Raw genomic sequence first — 20324 nt, 5'->3', positions numbered from 1 at the left:
TCCCACCCCCTGCTTAGCTAAGGCGTCAGCAAAGGAGTTAGCGCTCCTTTTGACCCATTGAAGTCTTGCTACCATACCCCTTGGTAGCCATTTGAAGTTCTTTTTTTCATTTGCATATTCCCATAGGCCATTCTCATCCTTTTCCAGCCAGCCAATAACTATCTTGGAGTCACCTTCAATGATGATTAGGTTGTGAAAATTTAATTATTTTGCTCTTTTTAATCCTTCCAAAACAGCCAACATCTCAGCCCTGAGAGAGTCACCTACACCAACTGACTCAGAAAATAAAGTCAAAACTTGTCCTTCCTCATTCCTGAATACATCTCCAATACCTGAAGGCCTGAGATTACCTTCACTGCTTCCATCAAAACTTAGCTTTATAAACCCTTCAGCTGGTGGAGACCACAATGGATTACAGACATCTTTTCATGAAGCTGATTTTGCCACTTTCTCCCAGTTATTCAGCAGCAGCCCTGTTGGAATATCCTCAAACATTTTCAGTCATTTCACCCATTGCATCACTCTAACTGTAACAACCTCCAGAATTGCATTTAAACTTCTTTCCTTATCTTGGAATACCCTTTGATTCCGTTCTTTCCAAACTGTCCAGCATATAGCAGCTCTGGTGCATATGCTGTGAATTGAAACAACCACTGTGATGCAATTTTGCTAAAGCTAGCTTTTTTGTGTATTTCTTTTTATGAGTTATAGTTTTTTTCCTTATATTTGAGTACCAGTTCTCTTTTAATAATGCTCCCTTTTTCAATAAAATGATTACCATCATGTTTTAGGATTATATTCAACAAATAAATCATAATTTTCTGTTCTATAGTTTTTTAATTCATTTGTTCTTTCTTCTTCCTATTATGTATGTTAATGAAAATTTGTGCCTACATATATAGAAGAAGCTATATTCTTTCTCCTAGGTCAGTTGATCTTTTTTTTTTTTATTTTTGTTTTTATTTCTTACTGCATATTATGTTTTAAATGTTCTAATAACAAACTTTATTTTATTGTTTATATGCAGCTTCGTGGGAGAGCAGGTAGACAAGGTGATCCAGGATCAACAAGGTTCATGGTCAGGTGCTGGTTTTCTCATGATTTGTTTAAGAATTTGAATTTAATATGCCTAGTAGATTTACAAACACTTGGAATTTCTTCTAAAACATTATTGTCCTTGGTTCCCTATATTTGTCCTACCTAATGATGTAACTTTCCATTTAAAAGAAATTTAGGTGATTAAGTAACTTCTAGTCCTAAAAATTAAAATTTACAAGGGTACAATTGCTCCTCTACGTGTCTGTTAATTTCTGGTCCAAATATTCTACATGGTTGCTAATTTTTAGTTCAAGTCCAAAATGGAATCTCTAAGCTAGTTTGAAGATTATCTATTTATGGAACAGCTTACAGGATGAGATGTTTCAAAAGTTCAATTTTGACACTGAGTGGGCTGTGAGACTCATATCGAAAATTACAAATGATGAGGATATACCAATTGAAGGCAATGCCATTGTAAAACAGGTGCTCTTCAAACCTATGCATGCGGCAACTTTTTTATTCTTCACATCTTTGGTTGAAGAGATAAGCTTGTTGACAATCTAAACCACTTAAATACTGTAGCTGTTGGCTTTGCAAATAAATGCGGAAAAGTACTTCTTCGGCATAAGAAAAAGCCTGGTTGAGTTTGATGAAGTATTAGAGGTACATATTTGAAAATTACACCACATTCACTGGATTGCTTCTGTTGGATGTTGAGACTTTGAATATTAAGCTATTTCCCATAGGGTGTTTTTTGTTCTGTCTACTTTGTCAAGGTATGACAGATACATTTAAAATCCTTACATTTGATGGTAAACATCAATGGTACATTGATACTTTTACACTGAAATTACTCTAATATATTTTTCACTGGAATCACCACAATTTTGCAGTTAGCCACTATGTTAATTTTTTTTTTCCAATTTTGAGAACAAAAATTATGCCAAAATCTTAAATTCTGAAGTTTGGCATTTCAACTTACTCATATCATGTTGCTTGACTGAAGATTCTTGATTTCCTTTTACTAGGTTCAAAGGAAGCATGTCTATGACCTTAGGCAACTGATTTTGACAGATGATTCTGAAAGCTGTTCTCACCACATTTTCCAGTGAGTTCCTTGGTTCTCAGCACTCCCATCCTTTCTACTACTATCATCTATTACTGTGCTAATTTCAAGTTTGCATTAGACTTTCAAATGATATATTACAAGTCAATAGGGCTAGAAGAGCTAGGGGCAGACTAGAAAGGGCATGGTTTGAAGTAGTAAGAAATGACTTAAGTGCTTATAATTTAATGATGAATATGGCAGTGAACAGAATGGAATGGCAAAACAGGATTCCTGGGCTGATCCACTATAGTTAGGACAAGGATTAGATGACGATTTATGACTTTCAAATGATATGTAGAATTTCTTGCTGATTTCTGTTTATGTTTTAAAATACTATATTCCTTTTCAAATATTTGAAGCTACCCAATGTCTAAAGAGTATGCTTAATGTGGAGATTTAGAAATAATGTTTTCTTGATTCTCTTGCCATAGTTGACTTGTATAGGCCTATGGGGTACTGCTGCCTTTTAAGTTCTCCACTTTCTTCCTTTTAACAACAGATGCATGTGTCCATGGGCTAATTATATAACATTCTTCCTTCTAAGACTTTTTAAATAACAAAAAGAAAAAATCATTTGATTTGAAACATATTTGAGGAAATTGGTACCATACTACATATGATTTGATCAGAATAGCCATTTCAAACTCTTAACAAATATGCCTAATGTCATGAAGAGAAACTACATTTGATTAGAAACATATTTGAGGAAATTGATACCACAACATTTGATCAGAATAGCCATTTCAATCTACTGAAATTGAAAATGTAGAAATTGATATCTGGTCATGATTGCCTTTGCTGGGGTGCCTCTTTTTGTCTTGGCTACGACTGCCTTTGTTATCATTTAACTGAGATGACCCTACAACCAATCCCCGATTATGTAAGGCACCATAGACAGATAATTTTCCTGCATAAAGAGAGGACTTTTGAAATTTCATCTTCCTCTACCTGAATGGTAATATTGGAAATCTCCAAAACACAATGCTGAACCATCATATTCTGTAAAGCGACTAATATGCTTTTCTCCCAACCAGAAAAAATGCAGATTGTGATTTACCACAAAAAATGACCTTTGTTATATTACCTTCAGTGCCTTTGAAAAATTTTAAACCATGTTTAATCATATGTGAGGGAGAGAACCATCTACAGCCTTGTTCATGAAACTTGGCTAATTATGGTTCTTCACAACATATTAACCTATGTGTGGGGGAAAACCATTTACAACCTTGTTCATGAAACTTGGTTGATTATGGTTCCTCACACCATTATAATGCATATAACTACAATTTAAGGCCATTTGTAGCCTTATTGATGAAATATGACTATTTATGATACTTATTTACTTGTTATGTATAAAAAGTTAGTTTATTTATTTGCTTGTTTTTCTCTCAAACAAAGAGGGAATATATACCAGAATTTTCAAAAGGAAAATTCTGTAGAAAAATGTTACTTAGTTTAGTCTATAAAAATATTAATATGTAGATTTACTTTTCTTTCCTTTTATTTTTCTATTTTCTTTGCCCTTTTTGAGATGAACTAAAGAAAAAAAAAATAACTTGTAGATACATGCAAGCAGTTGTGGATGAGATTGTCTTTGGAAATGTTGATACACTGAAGGTATTTGAAACTTTCCCTGAGAATACTGTTTTTCTTTGAAGGGTCCAAGCTGATCCCTAAGAGTACTGTTTGTTGATGCTCTTTTTCTTTTTCACAAATTCTTCTTGTATTCTCTTTTTTTCCCAGCATCCAAGCAGCTGGAATTTGGGTAAGCTCTTGCACGAGTTTATTGGACTTGCAGGGAAGATATTGAATGGTGAGTTCATCTTATGGGATGTGATTTTAGTACTTTCTATTAGCTAGCCAAATTATAAATGATGATGAGACAGGTAAAGATTCCTATACATGTATCCTCATAAAATCGAACTTCTCTAGACTCATTTGCAGGCTTGACTAAGGAAGCTTTACTAGATTCACTTGAAAAGCAACATGAATTAAGCTCTATAGAGATTGATAGCTTTTCCCTCCCAAATATGCCAATGCCTCCGAATGCCTTTAGGGGAATCCGCAGGAAAAGTTCTTCTTTAAAACGTTGGCTTGCCATATTCACTGATGATTCAATGAAGTGAGTAAATCATGCTATTATATTTTAATTTTTGGAAATGTTTCTTTATCTTTACATGCCCCATGGGGAACCCTATGATCTGTTAAGTGCAGGAATGGCAGATACAAAGGAATTACTAATCTTCTCCGCAAATACCTTGGAGACTTTTTGATTGCTTCTTATTTGGATGTTGTACAAGAATCTGGTTATGATGATGCCTACATTAAAGAAATCGAGGTTAGTTTCTTTTCTTTGTTGACTACTCTTGCTCAAGAGTTGAAGCTTCATAAATTCCTTTCTTGATCAATATATATATATATATATATATATATATATATATATATATATAATATGAACATCTAAGGCTTACTTTTTTTGCTGATGAAGAATATATAGTTATTTGAGATCATTCCTTCAGAGAAAGACATCATATTTTTCCCTGCTTTTTCCACACTTATGTTGAATTGCAATTATGCAGTTCTTGCAACTTGTGCCAATTTATGTCATTTATATTCTGGGACACCAGATACCTAGACATGCTTGACACATTGTATCTATTGATTGCAATAATGAGACTGACATCAGTAGTTGCATGAATACTTGTAGATGTTTTCTAAACAAAGAAACACAGAAAATATTAACAAGTTCTCAAGTCAAATCAGATTGATTTGGGTGGTGAATAATTGAAAATATTTAGAAAACCCAGAAAACTGGATTGGTGAATAAAGCAAATAAGGACTACAAGGTAATGATTGGGATTTGGGATGCTAGTCTAGAAAGTAGTTTCTGCAATTTTCCCTACATTTAGCATATAGTGTATTGTTAGAGTTGGATAAGTAGGGGTATTTCTGTCTTTTCTTCATATATTGAATTGTGTTTTGTCAGTTTTGTTTTAGTTTAAGTTACATGTCCCATACTTAAGTAGGGGCATAATATGAGGTCGGCTGGGATGGGAGAGATTTTCTATTCTCCCTTGCTTGGCAGTTCTCTTTCTCCCTCTCTTCTTCTTCTTCTTCTTCTTCTTCTTCTTCTTCTTCTCCTTTCTCTCTTTCTCTGGACTGTAATCAACTGAACCATTAAAACTTGGTATCAGAGCCATAAACAAGAGAAAACAGGACTGCGATTTCAAGTTTCTGGTGCTGTGATTACTCCTTTTTCTTTTTCTGGGCTGCGATCTGAGTTACAGGTGATAGAAGGCTGCGACAGCCTATTCTGGTGTTTCGAGGACTGCTGTGATCTGAGTTAGAGGGAATAGAAAACTGCGGCAGCCCTATTCTGGGGTTCCCAGGGCTGCTGTCACCATGAGTGATTAGTTGGCTAAAGGAAGAAGGCAGTGGTTTGTGGAGCTATAGCAATGAAATGAAAAAATTTAATTGGCTGTGTAGGGACATTGAGATACAATACAGCTGGGTGAAGAGGACTGCTAATTCATTTGCAGATGGGCTGGCCAAGAAAGGGGTGAATAGGGAGTCTCTGTTTTGGGCTAATTTTTAACTTTCTTCCATTGTATCTTGTTGGTGGGGAGTTAAGACATTTTACCTCCCCCTATTGTAACTAAAGCTTCACAAAACTTCACATCATTAATAAAGTTTTTTGTTACTGATAAAAAAAAATGTGGTGGTGTATATGGTGGTTTGAACCCTCTACTGAGAAGTTTCAAGAGGGGTTTTTCTAACCCGTTGACAGTATCGGTGCTAGTAGTAGTTGTGACCTTTTTTTTTGGGTGATGAAGAAGATGGATGAATGTACCAGAATGGTAGTATTCTCATTCTGGTTGGATGAAAAAGTGCTGTAAGGTGGTGAGTGGACTGCTGTAATGTTTAAATAACAGCAGTATATTTTTTTTTGGGTTGATAATTATTAGAAAGGGTACTGATAGTTTTGTGAGTTGAGAACATGATGGTAGCAATTGGAGATGTTGTTGGTGATCAAAAATCTAGTGTGATGATTCCCCCAGATTATCTAAGTGTGCAGATGACATCAATTAAACTAATGGTGAAAATTATATGCCATGGGCCAAGTCGATGGAGATTTTCTTAGGGCTAAGAAGAAAGTGAAACATGTGAAGGAGGAGAATCCATTGGCTGAATCCCTAGGGTTTAGTGATTAGGAGCAAGATGATGCTCAAATTATGACATGGTTATGGAATAGTACGGAACTCAAGATAAGTGTCAACTTTATGTTCTTAGATACAACCAAGGAAATATGGGATCATGCTAAGAAACTCTACTCTGGACAGGACAATACTACAAGAGTATATCAACTCTACCAGAGGAGTGTTTTAGTTTGCAGCAGGGAAATCAAACCCTTGAAGAGTATTATGCCAGTATGAGAAATCTGGGGAATGAATTCAATGTCTATCATCCCTTTACTTCAGATGTCAAAATTCAGCAATAACAGAGGAAACAACTTGATATAACCAGGTTCTTGGTGTGGCTGAAGTTAGAGTATGAACCAATTAGAGCAAAAATTTTGGATGGATCTGTCCTTCCTACTCTTGAGGAAGTGTTTGCTCAATTTCGTAGGATTTCTCTAGGACCCACAAAGAGTACCACAACATCTAACATATCAGTGTTTGTTGTAGCAAGAGGAAGAGGTCATGACTAAGGGGGAGGCCGTGGTAGAGGACAAGGTGGCACTCCTAGGAAGTGTATGCATTGTGGAATGGAAGGACACAGTTAATTTCCATTATGATTTACATGGCCCACCTTTCTTTTTGATCAACAAAATGAGTTATTTATTAATGCTTGAAAAAAATTATAGATCCTTGCTACACAGTAGCCTAGACACAGCAAAAACCAGTTGGCCACCCTGATTACCATGCCCCCTTTTTACTATTACAGATTACAACATTGCCCAAAATAGAGTGGATCTGCATACTCCCTGTTTTGCGAGAACATCTGCCAGTCCATTTTGCTGTTCTTTTTACCCATCCAAAGCTAGTGTTACAACTTTTTGCAAGGTAGTCAATTTCCCTGAAGGCAAATTTATATCTCCAAGGAGCTGAAATAATTTGTTTTGCCCAAGAAATAACCAATAAAGAATCTCCTTCCACTTCAATCTCTCTAATACACATCTGTGTTGCCAATTTTAGTCCTTGTAAGAGAGCCATTGTCTCGGCCTTAACTGAGTCGCCAAATCTAATTGGCCTAGAGATCAAGGCCACAACTGCACCTTGATGGTTTCTGAAAACTCCCCCTATACCCGCCCTCCCCGGATTACCAAAAGAGCTCCCATCAAAATTTAATTTCAGTTTGTTTGGCCTTGGAGGTTTCCGTTCCATTATCACTACTTCTTGTGTATATTTGTTTGTACCACTTTAGATCCATAGAGTGGATTTGTATATCTGCAATCCACATCTTATCTAATCCAGTCTTTCATGAGAGGGCAAAACACATAGAGGTTGATTACCACTTTGTAAGAGAGAAAGTCCTTACTAGAGTGATAAACACAGTGCATGTGAGTTCAGGTGATCAATGGGTAGACTTGTTTACAAAAGGGTTGAGTTCAGGAAGAGTGAATTATATATGTAACAAGTAGGGACTAGACATATATTCTCTAGCTTGAGGGGGAATGTTAAAGACGGCTAAGTAGGGGTATTTCTGTCTTTTCCTCATATATTAAATTATGTTTTATTGATATGGACAGAAAAACAAATTACATGCAACACTTCAAATATACAATAATAAGCACAAGAAATACCAAGCTGAAAACAACAAAATAAGTTGGATTTTTAGGGATTTCAAACCTAAACCTGAAGTAAAACTCTTCTTGGAACAGTTCTGCTACAGTAACAATGATAGCAAGCTGGTCTCCCGTGCAGACACAATGATAGAGGGATTGGAAGGTGCCAAAATGGGTCAACTCCTTAAAACCCAAGCTCCCAATACTTGAAAAACCCTAGTTGGGGCTGAGATATAGCTCAAACAAAAGAAAAAGAACAAAAAAAGACCTCCACAGAAACAACTGAAGGGATAGGAGATCCATCATATGGATGGCCGAACCCTGTAGGAAGGTTGGGCGAAATTTCAAAAATTTCTTTACTCCCATCCGAGAATTGTATTCCCAATTTAGAAAACTGCATTTTCAAGGTTTGTTCTTGTAACCAAACCGAACCAAATCTGAAACCAAGATTAGGGAGGGATATACTTGATATGGTATCCACGCAAAAAGCTCCTCCTAACACAGGTGTTCATGCCCAAAGAGTGTACCAAATCCTCCCTCCACTGAAGATGACACAGCTTAGGATGAAGCAGGATCAATAGGTAGTTCTTCACCAAGAACCTCTGATTCTTCAACAAGAATCGAATGGGGTAGTGAGCACAACTTCAGAATTGTTTCTTCTAGCAAGAAACAATATCAAGATCAAATCTTGATCAGTTTCAAGAATTGGAGATCGAACAAGGTAGAGCGGCAAGAGCAAGGAGAAAAAGAACTAAAGGCAAAAGTCAGTCAAACTGAGTTGTCTTCTGTAATGTTTGAGTGTCTTTTTCAGATTCGCCCTGCTCTCTATTTATAGCCTTAAAGAGACAACCTCCTAATCTGATTAGGAGTCTCTTGATCCAAATCTTTATTTGGATCTGAACTCTTTAAGTGATAAGGATAATCCCTTATCTTATCTGCAATTCAAGATCAGCTTATTCCTAATCAAATTAGGAGTTCCCTGATCCAAATTTCTATTTGGATCTGGGCTCTTTAAGTGGATAAGAGTTATCCTCTTATCCTTATCTGTTGATCCAAACCCAGATCCGCCCCTATTTAATTAATCCAATTAACTTAGTTTGAAATGGGCTTTAGGCCCATTAAGCTTTAAGGCTCACTTTCTTTTAATGCTGGCTAGCTTGGCTCTCTTTGTATGGCGTGGGACTCTATCATTGATCTACACATCAGCCACATGGGTTCAACCTAGCCTTTGTTACAAGGCCTGGCCGATTTCTCTATTAAATATAGTGAACCCCTGAGTCCATCACCATGGACTCTTAATGGGCCCAACATTTACACTAAATGGTCCTCGGGTCCAGCCATCTTATGAAGGCCCAAGGACTGTGGGCAGATGCAAGATTAGCCAATCAGGTATAACCCTCAATGGTCTTACACTTAACCTCTCAGCCCTTAATGATCAAGCACTGCCCGACAAGAGAGGACCTCTCCCTCGGCTGCAAGGTACAATGTTGCACTCTCTGCTCACATGGATCCTTGGAATTAAAACCTTTTGCAAACAATTTGTGAAACCATAATATATAAGTATATCTCTATATAAATATATTTTGCAAAACCAAATTTCAAACACATTTGAAATCCACTGTCGACAGTTTAGGTTTCCATCAGAGAGAGTGCATTTCCCCGTTCATTCACTTTGTCTGACAAAGGGGCTGATCCTGTCACTATGATCACCCACTCAGATGAATTCTCGGACTGTCCCAGCATACTCAGGTTTTGACCCTCGCTAAGGATTTCATTGATTGGCATATCAAAGACAGCCCAATCCGACACCTAGTGCAGTACCATAATCGAGTCTAGGGGTCAGGTGTAACATTCCAGTTTTGCTCATCTGTCTCCAAGGTCCAGGGCAATACTGGAATTTGGTCTGGTTCAGGGTTTCAAGAAAACCCACACTGCATGTACCTCAGGTCTCACCCTGGCAGCTGAGACAAGCCACCCCAACCAACTTGGCAGTACATTAGTGTCAGCCTTGGCAGGATAAATCTCCCCAGATCTATCCAATGGCTGTGAAGATTCTAAACTAACACGAGTCTCATATGTGTCCAGTTTAAGGGTATTACACAGAAACACACCACAATAACATGAATCAAATATGTACTTTATTCATTTGCAATAAATGTCATAATGTACATCATGCTGATTGGAGCTAAGGGCATACACTGTCTAACAACAACCCCCTCCTCTTTTATAAGACTCACTAGCTTGCTGGACAAGGTAGCTAAAATATTTACACATAAACCCCTAGAATGTTTTTCTTTCACAAACAACTCCTTAAGAACAAAACTAACTTCAAACCAACCTCCCAAAAGATAACTTTTGTTACAAAAAGACCCTAGAGACCAAAACCCAACAAATGTACACCCAACTTCTCCTGATCAGAATCAGAATTATAAAATGACGAAAATACCCCTGGACCCAAACTGTTAACAAAGCTTCCCAAAACAACAATTTGGGATCCTACTACAAAAACATGCAAAACAGAATACATTCACATATTTTTTTCTTTTTTGGCCTCATCATTCATCAATTTTGTTTTATTTTTAAGTTACATTTCCCATACTTAAGTAGGGGCATAATAGACATTGTGATCTGATATATATATATATATAATATATATGTGTGTGTGTGTGTGTGTAATTGAGGTCGGTTGGGAGAGATTTTCTATTCTCTCTTGCTCGAAAGTTCTCTTTCCTTCTCCCTCTCTTTTTCTTCTTCTCTTCTTTCTCTCCTTTCTCTCGTTCTCTGGACTGTAATCAACTGAACCATTAAAACATGTATAATCCCACCTCAGGTTATAAAACTGGATTTTGGGAAGACCTATGGTGGGGGGACAATCGGATGGACCATTATTTTATTATTTTTTCATCAGTGACTATTATGTTTACTGTTCCCAAGATTTCACCTTATTTGTCAAACTCCAAAGACAGGTTTATTTTTGTAATGGTATCTTTTGAAAACTGAAACGTCTTATGGGATTTGGGTTTAAGAAGAACACTAAGAGATTGTGAATGGGGATTGTAGGGAAGTCACTAACCTCCTCAACCCATCAAAGAAGCCTTTGTAACACAAAGTGATGGGGGCCATTGAGTGTGAACCCTTGACACTAGGGAACCTTCTCTTGCATTCTCTACAAGGCATAAGACCCCCCTTCTCAAAACCCCATACCTTTCCCCTTCAAAGTCGTGTAGGAAGACCCCTTCCTCCTAAAGTCAGTTTTTTAGCGGGAAGGTCTTTAGTGGGGCAATAGACCTTTATTGGAGTACTTCCATAATCTTTACTTCATTTCCTTGTTCAAAAATAAATCCATTTTCCACTTCCTCTCCTCCTCTGGGAATGGATTATCCTGGAACCTTGGGTTTAGAAGAGGTCCCAGGGTACATGGATCATGAAATTCCTACTGCCTCTGTGTCTTTATATCAGTCTGAGGTTGATAGCAGAATTTGGACAGTATGCAGGTGGAGTGGTTGGTTTGAATCAAGGTAAAGTATCGATACACCAAATATGCACAAACTTGTGTATCAGATGTTTCAAGACCATAAATGCCCTTTTTTTTTGTTTTCCCCAAAATTGGTCAGGGGGTCGGTCTTAGGCCTGCCTACCCCTTAAAGTGGTCAAAACCACAAAAACCCTTTCTTTAGAGCATTGGGGGCTTGTTGATACAGTACAATATGCCCAATATGGGTTATATCATATCGAAATTTTGAACCTTGGTTTCAATGACATCAAATCTCTCCTAAAATGTTCTTCCTCCATATCTACCAAGAGAGATAAGGTCATGTGAGTATTAGGGTTGCTGCCATATGGATGGTTTGGGATGAAAGGAATAACAGAATATTCAAAGAGTGCTAATCAAAATAATAGAATAATCAACTGTAGAAGCTGTGAAGGAAAATATACAAATCAGTGGTGTATTAGGTCAAAACAATGGAACTTTTCGAAGTTTTTTCTATTGATCGAGATGATATACTCAGAGGATGGAGTGTAGAGGCAGCCTCCCCACACATAAGGCCACTGTTTCCTTACCATGGAGTCCACCTCATGAAGGTGAAATGAAATTAAACTTTAATGGTTGTGTGGGCAACCCTGGAGCTTCAGATATTGGTGGTGTCTTCAGATATTCCAGAAGGAGCATAATGGCTATATATTCAGGAACAATTGGAAGTGGTGGCTCCATCAAGGCAAAGGTATTGTCAGTATGGCAACGCTTTAGAGTGGCAAAGAGCCTTAACACAAGGAAAATTACTGTAGAGTATAGAGGGAACTCAGAGGTGGTATTAGAGTGGCTGCAATGAAACAAACAAGGGCCACAGCAGTATTGGAGATACATTAGTGACTGGGGATTGCCTGGTCCTGGGAGAGAGATGTAGCTCAACATGTGTAAATCTATATGGTCAGAACAGAGAGAGAGAGACTATTTGGTTCTTTGAGATTTGTCTCTGTCTTTGTCTTTGGTTCTTCATATCCCTAAACTTATTACCTGAGGTTCCCCCAGGTTCTATGGATTTCATTGATATAGAGCACTGGTTAATAAGGAAAAAAAAAAAAAAAGACTAAAGCATCTTTATACTCTTTCTTTTTGTTACTAAGCATCTTTAGATCAAGGCTCAAAGTATTGAGACCGATGATACAAAATATCTCTGTATTGTGTTTCAAGGTCTCAATACTCTCCTTGTACTTATTTTTGACTATTTGAAAATAAGTGCTATATTGCTTTTACCATGAAGCATCCTTACTTTTTATATTAGGAATATCAGTGGGTTCAAAATAGATATGCATTGGTTGATAGTTTGGTACAGAAATTGCATTACCTGCAACCGTGGTTGCAGAAAACTTATATATACCTCCAGTGAAATGCGAGCACATCGGTGTTTGCAATAAATTCAACACATCACGTCAGTTATTTTTTATTTCAAACACTGACGTGCTCACATTTCACTGGGGGGTTGTTCAGTTGTTCTGCGACCAGGTTAGCAGGTAATGTTTTCTTGTTGATACACACCAATACGTTGTGATATTTCAAAACTTGTTTTAGACAGTAGGGTCTTTCTGCAGGAAAGAACAGAAACTCCTTCCAAGGACTATCAGTTGTACTTCAAAATCTAATTTTACTTTTCATATATTGGGAATTGGGAAATAGATTACATGTTTGTGCTGATCTTTGTAAGCTTTAACTCCTTTTTGCCTTTCTTGGATTTACAGAGAGCAGTTCTTTTGAAGACTCTCGATTGTTTCTGGAGAGATCATCTGGTAAACATGAACAGGCTCAGTTCAGCGGTAAATATGATCTCTCTCTCTCTCTCTCATGTGTGTGTGTGTGTATGACTTTAAATAAAATGACTGGCAGGTGAATGTGAGGAGTTTTGGGCATAGGAATCCACTTGAGGAATATAAGATCGATGGATGTAGATTCTTCATCTCAATGCTAAGTGCAACTCGAAGGTTGACAGTGGAATCACTATTTCGGTATTGGTCCTCACCAATGGAATCTGAAGAGCTGTTTTTATCATAGAAATATCAAACATGATATTTCTCATTTTTGTGTTGTATATTTCATTTATTTATTTATTTGTTTTTTTCTTTTTGCTGCTTTTGATACTCCAACTAGGAATGCCAATAAAATCCTTATTTGACTTCTTGAGCACCAAAATGGAGGCTTTTCAATTTAGGCCTTCTGGTGTTCTCTCTCTCTCTCTTCTGTGTGTGGTATTGGCATTGGCAGATAACTATTTTTTGAGCTAGTGATCCATTTGTGGTCATTGACTCATTGTATGCTGAGTCAAGGTTCCAAAACGCTAAATATTAGGTTTTAGGGGGAAAAACAAGGTTCAAAGTTTTAACACAACACGCCTCGTATTGGGTGTATCTTATTGTATATCGGCCACCTTTAGAAATGGCCTTTTTAAGGTATTTTAAGAAAACATTTTTTAATAGTCAAATAATATTAAAAGAAGTCTATTCTGAAATTTTGAAAGGAAAACTAAAAAAATGATGTGTTTATACATTATTTATAATCATTTGAGCTTTGGGGGCTGTTTCATAACAGCATAAATTTTTTTAAGGCTTGTTGCTTTGTCTTTTAGTGGATAAAATAATTGAATAAATAAAACATTTATGGTAAATCTTCAAAACATTTCAATAAAGTTATTTTCTCTCTCCCCCCCCCCCCCCCCCAATAAAAAGAGCTTTAGACATTAAGGGCCACAACATCTTTTAAAAGTTAAAACTTATTCAAGCAATAATCTTTTCCGTTCAAAATAATGTTAAATAATTTGATTATTAAAATTTAAATAGCATATGTCTGGGACCGGAGTTCAAATCAGCCCCCCACAAAATTGCCCCTCGTAATGTCCCACAGCATATCCTGCCGTGTATTGGGAACCTCTTGACATCATCATTTCTAGGATGTGCTGTGGGACGTTGTGGGGGGCTGATTTGGTCTCCTGGGACCGATGCAGTTTTCCCTAAAATGGGTGACACATCAGTGCCAAATCAGCATTTTGTGGTTTGAATACAGTTCTCTGTTTGGTTGGTGTTTTTTTTGGAAATCACTGAAAAAAACAACTATGCTTAGGAAATCAAGATGACTCTGGAAAACCATAAAAAAAGATGTTCTCATTTTTTACCATTGCTAGCAACTGTTAGCTGATGTGATGATGAAAAACACTTAAATAACAGTAATGGAACCAAACAAAGAAACTACATTGGTTCCAAACACCACCATATTTATAAAGATTAAAACAAATTATATTGGTTTCCTAAGATTAAGGTATACACGCATTTAGTTCTTTCATCATTTATAATGGTGGAAAGCAAGGTTCAAAATATCGATACGCCTGATACGCCAGTATGGGCGTATGGCGTATCAGGCAAATCGATAATCCTTTTGGGTGGTTTTTTTTTGCCAACTGGTTCAGGGGAGACAGTTTAGGTCTTCACCACACCCTGAACTGGTCAGACCACCGATGCATCCACTGTAGGGGCGTATCAGTGGGGTGCTGGGATGATACGTATCGGCCGATACAGGCCAATACGTGTCGATACTTTGAACCTTGGTGGAAAGTATACTATCTGCCTTAACTAGTAGGAGTAAAGAGGAGTAATATTAGTGGCTCCAATTGAGGAAGAACTTTGCAAATTCTCTCGAACGAAGAGCAGCAATCTCTTTTTACCCATACAAAGAATTGGTTCAGGTAGGAACGGATGTATTGATTCATGTAAGAGTGGAGGTAAGAATCCAGCTTTAAAAGATGACGAACAAACTGAGAATTGTTGTGAAGAGAACTCAAACGGAATAACTGAAAAAAATAAGAAAAAGGACTGGCATGACATATAGACATGTCCTTAAAGCCTTAAAGGTTCCATATAAAGAACTAAGAGGGATGAATTGATATCTTGAGCTGGCCTTGGGATATACTCAAGTGGTATGGTTGTGAAATTTAAAAATAACATCTAACATAGTTGTGGGCAATTACTTTTTGTGATGGTATATTCTCAAGCTGTCGAGTGTGAGAATGCTGGTTCGAGTCTGAGAGTAGCCACTTTGTGCAAAAAAAAATGCCAAAGGTTAGGACTATATCCAGTCCACCCCTCCCAAGACCTCAAATAGCTGGGACCAACATTGGGTAATGGCCTTTTACATGCCAACATAGTTAACTTTGGCTTCATTCAGGTTATTATGCCAGTTCCATTGCCTTGGATGTGCTAAATTTGGACACAAGCAATTGCTACATAAAACTTGAAGAAAGTCCCAAGTTATAAGATTGGTGGTTAGGGAATGAAATTTGCAGAAATTAGCCTAGTTCAGTTGCCACTGAAGGAAAAGCCTTGCATCAGCAGCCAGATCTTGCAAGGTAATCCTCTCTGACCAGTTGATAGAGCCTGTAAGGGGACTTTCTGACCAGTTGGAAAGTTGGGCTGAGTGGATGACTTACCTTATACAGTAGGGGAAAAATCCATCATTTAATGGGCCTGGGTCAAATTAGTTAAACTTAATAGAAATATTCAAGGATGTTATCTCATGAGTAACACCGTCAAATGGCTTTATAGTTTCCAGCAGCATGGACTAGTTGATCTCATCTGAGATGGGTAGTTTATGGCAACTTAATGTTCATTCTCTCACAATCAAGGGAATTTGGATTACAGGACCCATGCTGGTAGAAACATAAGATCATCAATTAAATAAGTTGATATGCAACCTACAGGCAACTATCCTCCTCAACAATTAAGCAGTGCTCCCTTAGGCCTCGGGCATTCGGCACAAGCAGCAGAATGAATTGATGTCATATCAGAAGAATGAGCGATGCCATTTAATTACATGGATGGTGCTGTATCAAAAGAATGAAGAACTTGTTCCAACATCATTCTAGTGTGAGAACCAAGAGGATTCTCTGGTCGGTCAGAGTATGTGATATTAAGAAGGTAGAGCTTCTTAGAAGCCACAAATGCAGCTGAAAAGATTCTCTTCATCCCTCCTCTAGTGCTATCAACTTTGTATTCAAATTCGTATACTTGCAGGCCTCCATGTCCTGATCTCTCAGCAATACCAATCACCTCAGCATCCTTTGTACTTTCCTACACAACAAGGAGTTGATAAATACAAGAACATTTTAGAACCATTTTCTAATTACTAGGCTGTGAAATTAAGGGCTGATACGATAAACTCAGCAACATGAACAACCAATAATGTGCTTTAATAACGATTCAAGAGTTTAAATTGAAAAAGGTACCAGACAGTTGCTGAAAGCCGCCTTCTTCATGTGCTTATAATAATAGTATACAATCTCCATTAGAAGGCAGCATCTTGTACTCTTAACTAAGGACAAAAAAGAATAAAACCTACTTGGAAAATTACAGTTTTGGTAATTTTATGGAGCATAGAGGAAGAAAGAAAAAAGGTAGATTTTTAACAGTTAATTGGAACAATTCTGGATTGGGTCTCTATTTGGGTGTCTACAATTCTTTCAGTGAGTGCAATTCTAATTAAGTTGAAGCCTTTGCTTTCTCAAATGCCTCAATTGATCTATCGATCCTGCCTAAATGGATATCATCATTGAAGCAGAATGGAAGAATTTTGAGGGTAGTCCTTGGTGCAACCATTAGGTTGTGCCATTGGAACCTGGGTGACCAGGGTTCAAATCCTCTCTGTGTATCAGTAGTGGTAAGGCTGCATAAATCTATCCCTCCCTAGACCCTGCATTGGCAGGAGCCTCGTGCACTAGCTTCCCTTTACATATCATTCAAGATATCCAGGATGTGTCTTCCCAATTGAAGATCTACCTCATGCCTATCAACTTAAGATAATGATTTGGTTGATTCCCTTACCAATAGGGGATATTCTTACCCCCATGAGTGAGGTATTTCCTTGTCCTCTTTATCAATCTTTGTCCCATCTTCCCTGTAAAACAACCAGGATAAACCATGAAAACAAGCAAGCATTCACACAAAAAAGAAACGATTTCATGGGGTTTGTCAATGGTTGCTTACATCCACAGATGAACCCCTGTGAAAATTTACAATAATCTCAACTAGAACAACAACCCCAGTTTTTCCTCCTAATTTCTGAAAAAAATAGAAATTTTCTCTCATATAAACCCCAAAACCCCCAATGACAATATATATATATATATATATATATATATATATATATATAATCTTAACTAGAACAACAACCCCAGCTTTTCCTCCTAATTTCTGAAAAAATAGAAATTTTCTCTCATAAACCCCAAAACCCCCAATGACAATATATATATCTATATATATATATATATCCTTTGGTTCAGGATGTTGTACAGACAACACCCAAAATACCCTAATTCAAACCTTCAACTTGTCTTCCTAAGGCTACATTTTACCAATTTAATATAAGACACCTACATAAGATTCCCCTTTCTCCTTACCAATACTTTTATCCCTCCTAGAAAAGAAACAAAACAAAAGACAAATTGTACAATAAAGTGGAATATGTCACCTTGCCACTTTAAATACACATAGGCAAAATGCTGAAATAGCAAGAATGAATCTATAATTTTATAAGATTGGTCAAGAACTTCAGATTCCATTCAACATAGAAAGGAAAAATAAACAATCTCAGTATCATGGTGGTCAATGTCTTTCCTAGATCACTATAATAAGACTGAAACATTTGGATGTCCACAACCAATACATTTTTGGAAAACTGACCTACAAAACTAAAGCAATTTTCTATTTTCTGATCACTTAAAGATCCAAAGTGATTAAAACTAGAACCCCTGCATCTGTAAACCGACCAAAATTTAGGCCTTAACAATACCTCATGCATTAAGATAAACTGTCACTAGAACAGTTTACTGAACATTCAATTTTTCTATGGGAAGCTATATTCTTCCTCTTGGATAGTGCACCACATCAAGGGAATATTATTCACCAAGGATCTAGTCAAGATAACAAGAATTGCCATCATCCTCCATAAGAAGTCTCCAAGAACCATATCAGGGACAACTTTTCAATTTTCTAAGAGAAATGCTGGTCATCAAACAATAGAAGCCACCTATCAAAGAACCACTGGGAGTAGAAATGTTGTTATAGTAGGAATGAATGTGGCTCATGGGTCCAGAAGAAAAGGTAAAAAGATATTGAGACCTTTGGATGAACCATTAATCAGAACATATAAAACATATAAATAAAATGAAAGAAAAAAGAAGAAAAGTATTAGTAACAGTAGCAACAAGACCCAATCTCTTAGATGAAAGATATATAATTCATGCACCAATAAGAACGGGCTGTCAACATAAACACAGAAGTAATAGTTATATAGCATAACCAACTTAAATTCCAAACATCTTTCTTATGAAGCAGAGTAAGTTCATTATACTTGTTAAATGCTTGAACAAATTCATTTGAAAGTGACAAATGGACTTAAAGAATTCATTGGAGGACAGAAGAGACTTATTTAGGCCAGACTAAAATGATAACCATCTCTATTTCATTTCAGTCATTCATTCGGCTTTTAGCTTAGACCAATTCTCTCATATATGTTTTCTTCACCAAGATTGACCAAATAGATATGAATTACAAGTTCACAGTAAGGGGACCAGATTCATGCTTTAAATGAAAATTTACACAGGAACTCAAAATTAAATGAAGATATAAGATGGCTCATCCCAGACTAACATGTTTTAATGCAACCGCAACAGCATGCCATATATGGATGGCAAGTGGTCAAACATATTAAGAGCACTTCTAATGGTATCCTCAAAGACCATGACTGCACTAGCAAGTAGCAATAAGCCACTTGAAACAAGTATGACTAACAAAATGGCATATCAGAATTTGTATAGGTATAGCTGACTCCAAATTGTTGGGATAGCAGAAGTTGTATATCAAGGGTATGTGCATTGTCTTCCCTAATCCTTCTATTTGTCCCTCCCAGAATCTATAATTGTAGGTTCTGTTAACAATTAGCCAAGTACATTCATTGTCAAATTTGTATTGCCCCAAAGAAACTTAGACTTGTATCATCATCATTATCTGTAAATACTATTATGTAGTAACTAGCACAAGCAATTAAGCATGGAATAAATCAGCATTTTGATTACCATAAAGAAAAAAAAAATCCATAAATAACATATAATTAACAGTCACCTTGCGCTTTTCAGCTTGGATGAGCTTGTCTGCCACAAACTTGGGGCTCCCAAATTCTCCAAGAGTATTTAAACGAACTGGGCTAACCACAACTCCAACATTGTTTGCGCTCTTGTTCACCTCTTCAAACAGAACTGTCGCCCCTGCCTTATCAACCTACTAAGATCCAGAAGAACAAAGACAGAATTGGTTAGTAAGGAAAAAAAAACAGGAAGATTAACCAGAAGAGAAATGGATAGAAATCGGGAGACCTTAATCCATGAACTAGGTATTAGAAGAGTGAAGCCCTCTTTGCCATCCGTATACCTCTCCAATTCCTGCTCTTCGGCCATTGCTGCAGATATAAGCGCAGAAGCAGTGGTTACTGGGAAACCCAGAAGTATGCATAAACCAAACTCTCTCTTGCTTACACAAACTAGTAGCTTGTCTTTCTGCTTCCCCTTCCGAGGAAGAGAAGCTTCAGCCATTTCTGTTGGAAGGCAGGCTTGAGTAACAAACGGTCTATGATTCGGCGGGACAATGCAACCGCTCAAAGGTGTAGGGGAGAATGAAAACAACCCCATTATCATCACTACTCCTTTCCCTTTCCTCTCTTCCCTCCATTTTTAACGGTTTTACATCGGATCAGAGATTGGTTCAAATCCAACCACATAATCTAGGATCTCCTGAACCACTGTATCAGACGGTCGAAAGCAAAATGTCTCGTTTTTCAATGGTCTATGTTGACGGGACCCA

At 37.1% G+C, this 20324-nt stretch overlaps 2 protein-coding genes across 3 annotated transcripts in view; one reads left to right on the top strand and one right to left on the bottom strand.

Moving 5' to 3' along the window:
• The window catches only part of SECA2 (Preprotein translocase SecA family protein), a 37354-nt gene extending 23712 nt beyond the window's left edge, over window positions 1–13642 (top strand). Inside the window, exons 22-31 of one of the 2 annotated variants that reach the window (XM_010270744.2) lie at window positions 1028–1083; window positions 1404–1521; window positions 1621–1701; window positions 2067–2146; window positions 3709–3763; window positions 3890–3959; window positions 4079–4268; window positions 4361–4484; window positions 13170–13244; window positions 13315–13642. In XM_010270744.2, coding sequence (XP_010269046.1) covers window positions 1028–1083; window positions 1404–1521; window positions 1621–1701; window positions 2067–2146; window positions 3709–3763; window positions 3890–3959; window positions 4079–4268; window positions 4361–4484; window positions 13170–13244; window positions 13315–13479 — 1014 coding nt within the window. In that variant the 3' untranslated portion in view covers window positions 13480–13642. The remainder of the gene's footprint in view (window positions 1–1027; window positions 1084–1403; window positions 1522–1620; window positions 1702–2066; window positions 2147–3708; window positions 3764–3889; window positions 3960–4078; window positions 4269–4360; window positions 4485–13169; window positions 13245–13314) is intronic. The other variant, XM_010270745.2, reaches the window with a different exon arrangement.
• Window positions 13643–16121: 2479 nt separating this feature from the next.
• On the bottom strand, window positions 16122–20158 carry LOC104605830 (Photosystem II reaction center PsbP family protein). The gene is made up of 3 exons (XM_010270749.3): window positions 19841–20158; window positions 19590–19745; window positions 16122–16541 (listed from the first exon to the last, which is right to left on the bottom strand). Exons 1-3 carry the CDS (start codon window positions 20156–20158, stop codon window positions 16281–16283), a joined length of 735 nt encoding a protein of 244 aa, XP_010269051.1. The 3' UTR covers window positions 16122–16280.
• Between the last annotated feature and the right edge of the window lie 166 nt (window positions 20159–20324).

The sequence above is a fragment of the Nelumbo nucifera genome, chromosome 1 (assembly GCF_055504915.1).
Source record: "Nelumbo nucifera cultivar China Antique chromosome 1, China Antique-T2T, whole genome shotgun sequence".
Taxonomy (NCBI): Eukaryota; Viridiplantae; Streptophyta; class Magnoliopsida; order Proteales; family Nelumbonaceae; genus Nelumbo; species Nelumbo nucifera.
This window is presented reverse-complemented; position numbering and strand designations above follow the sequence as displayed.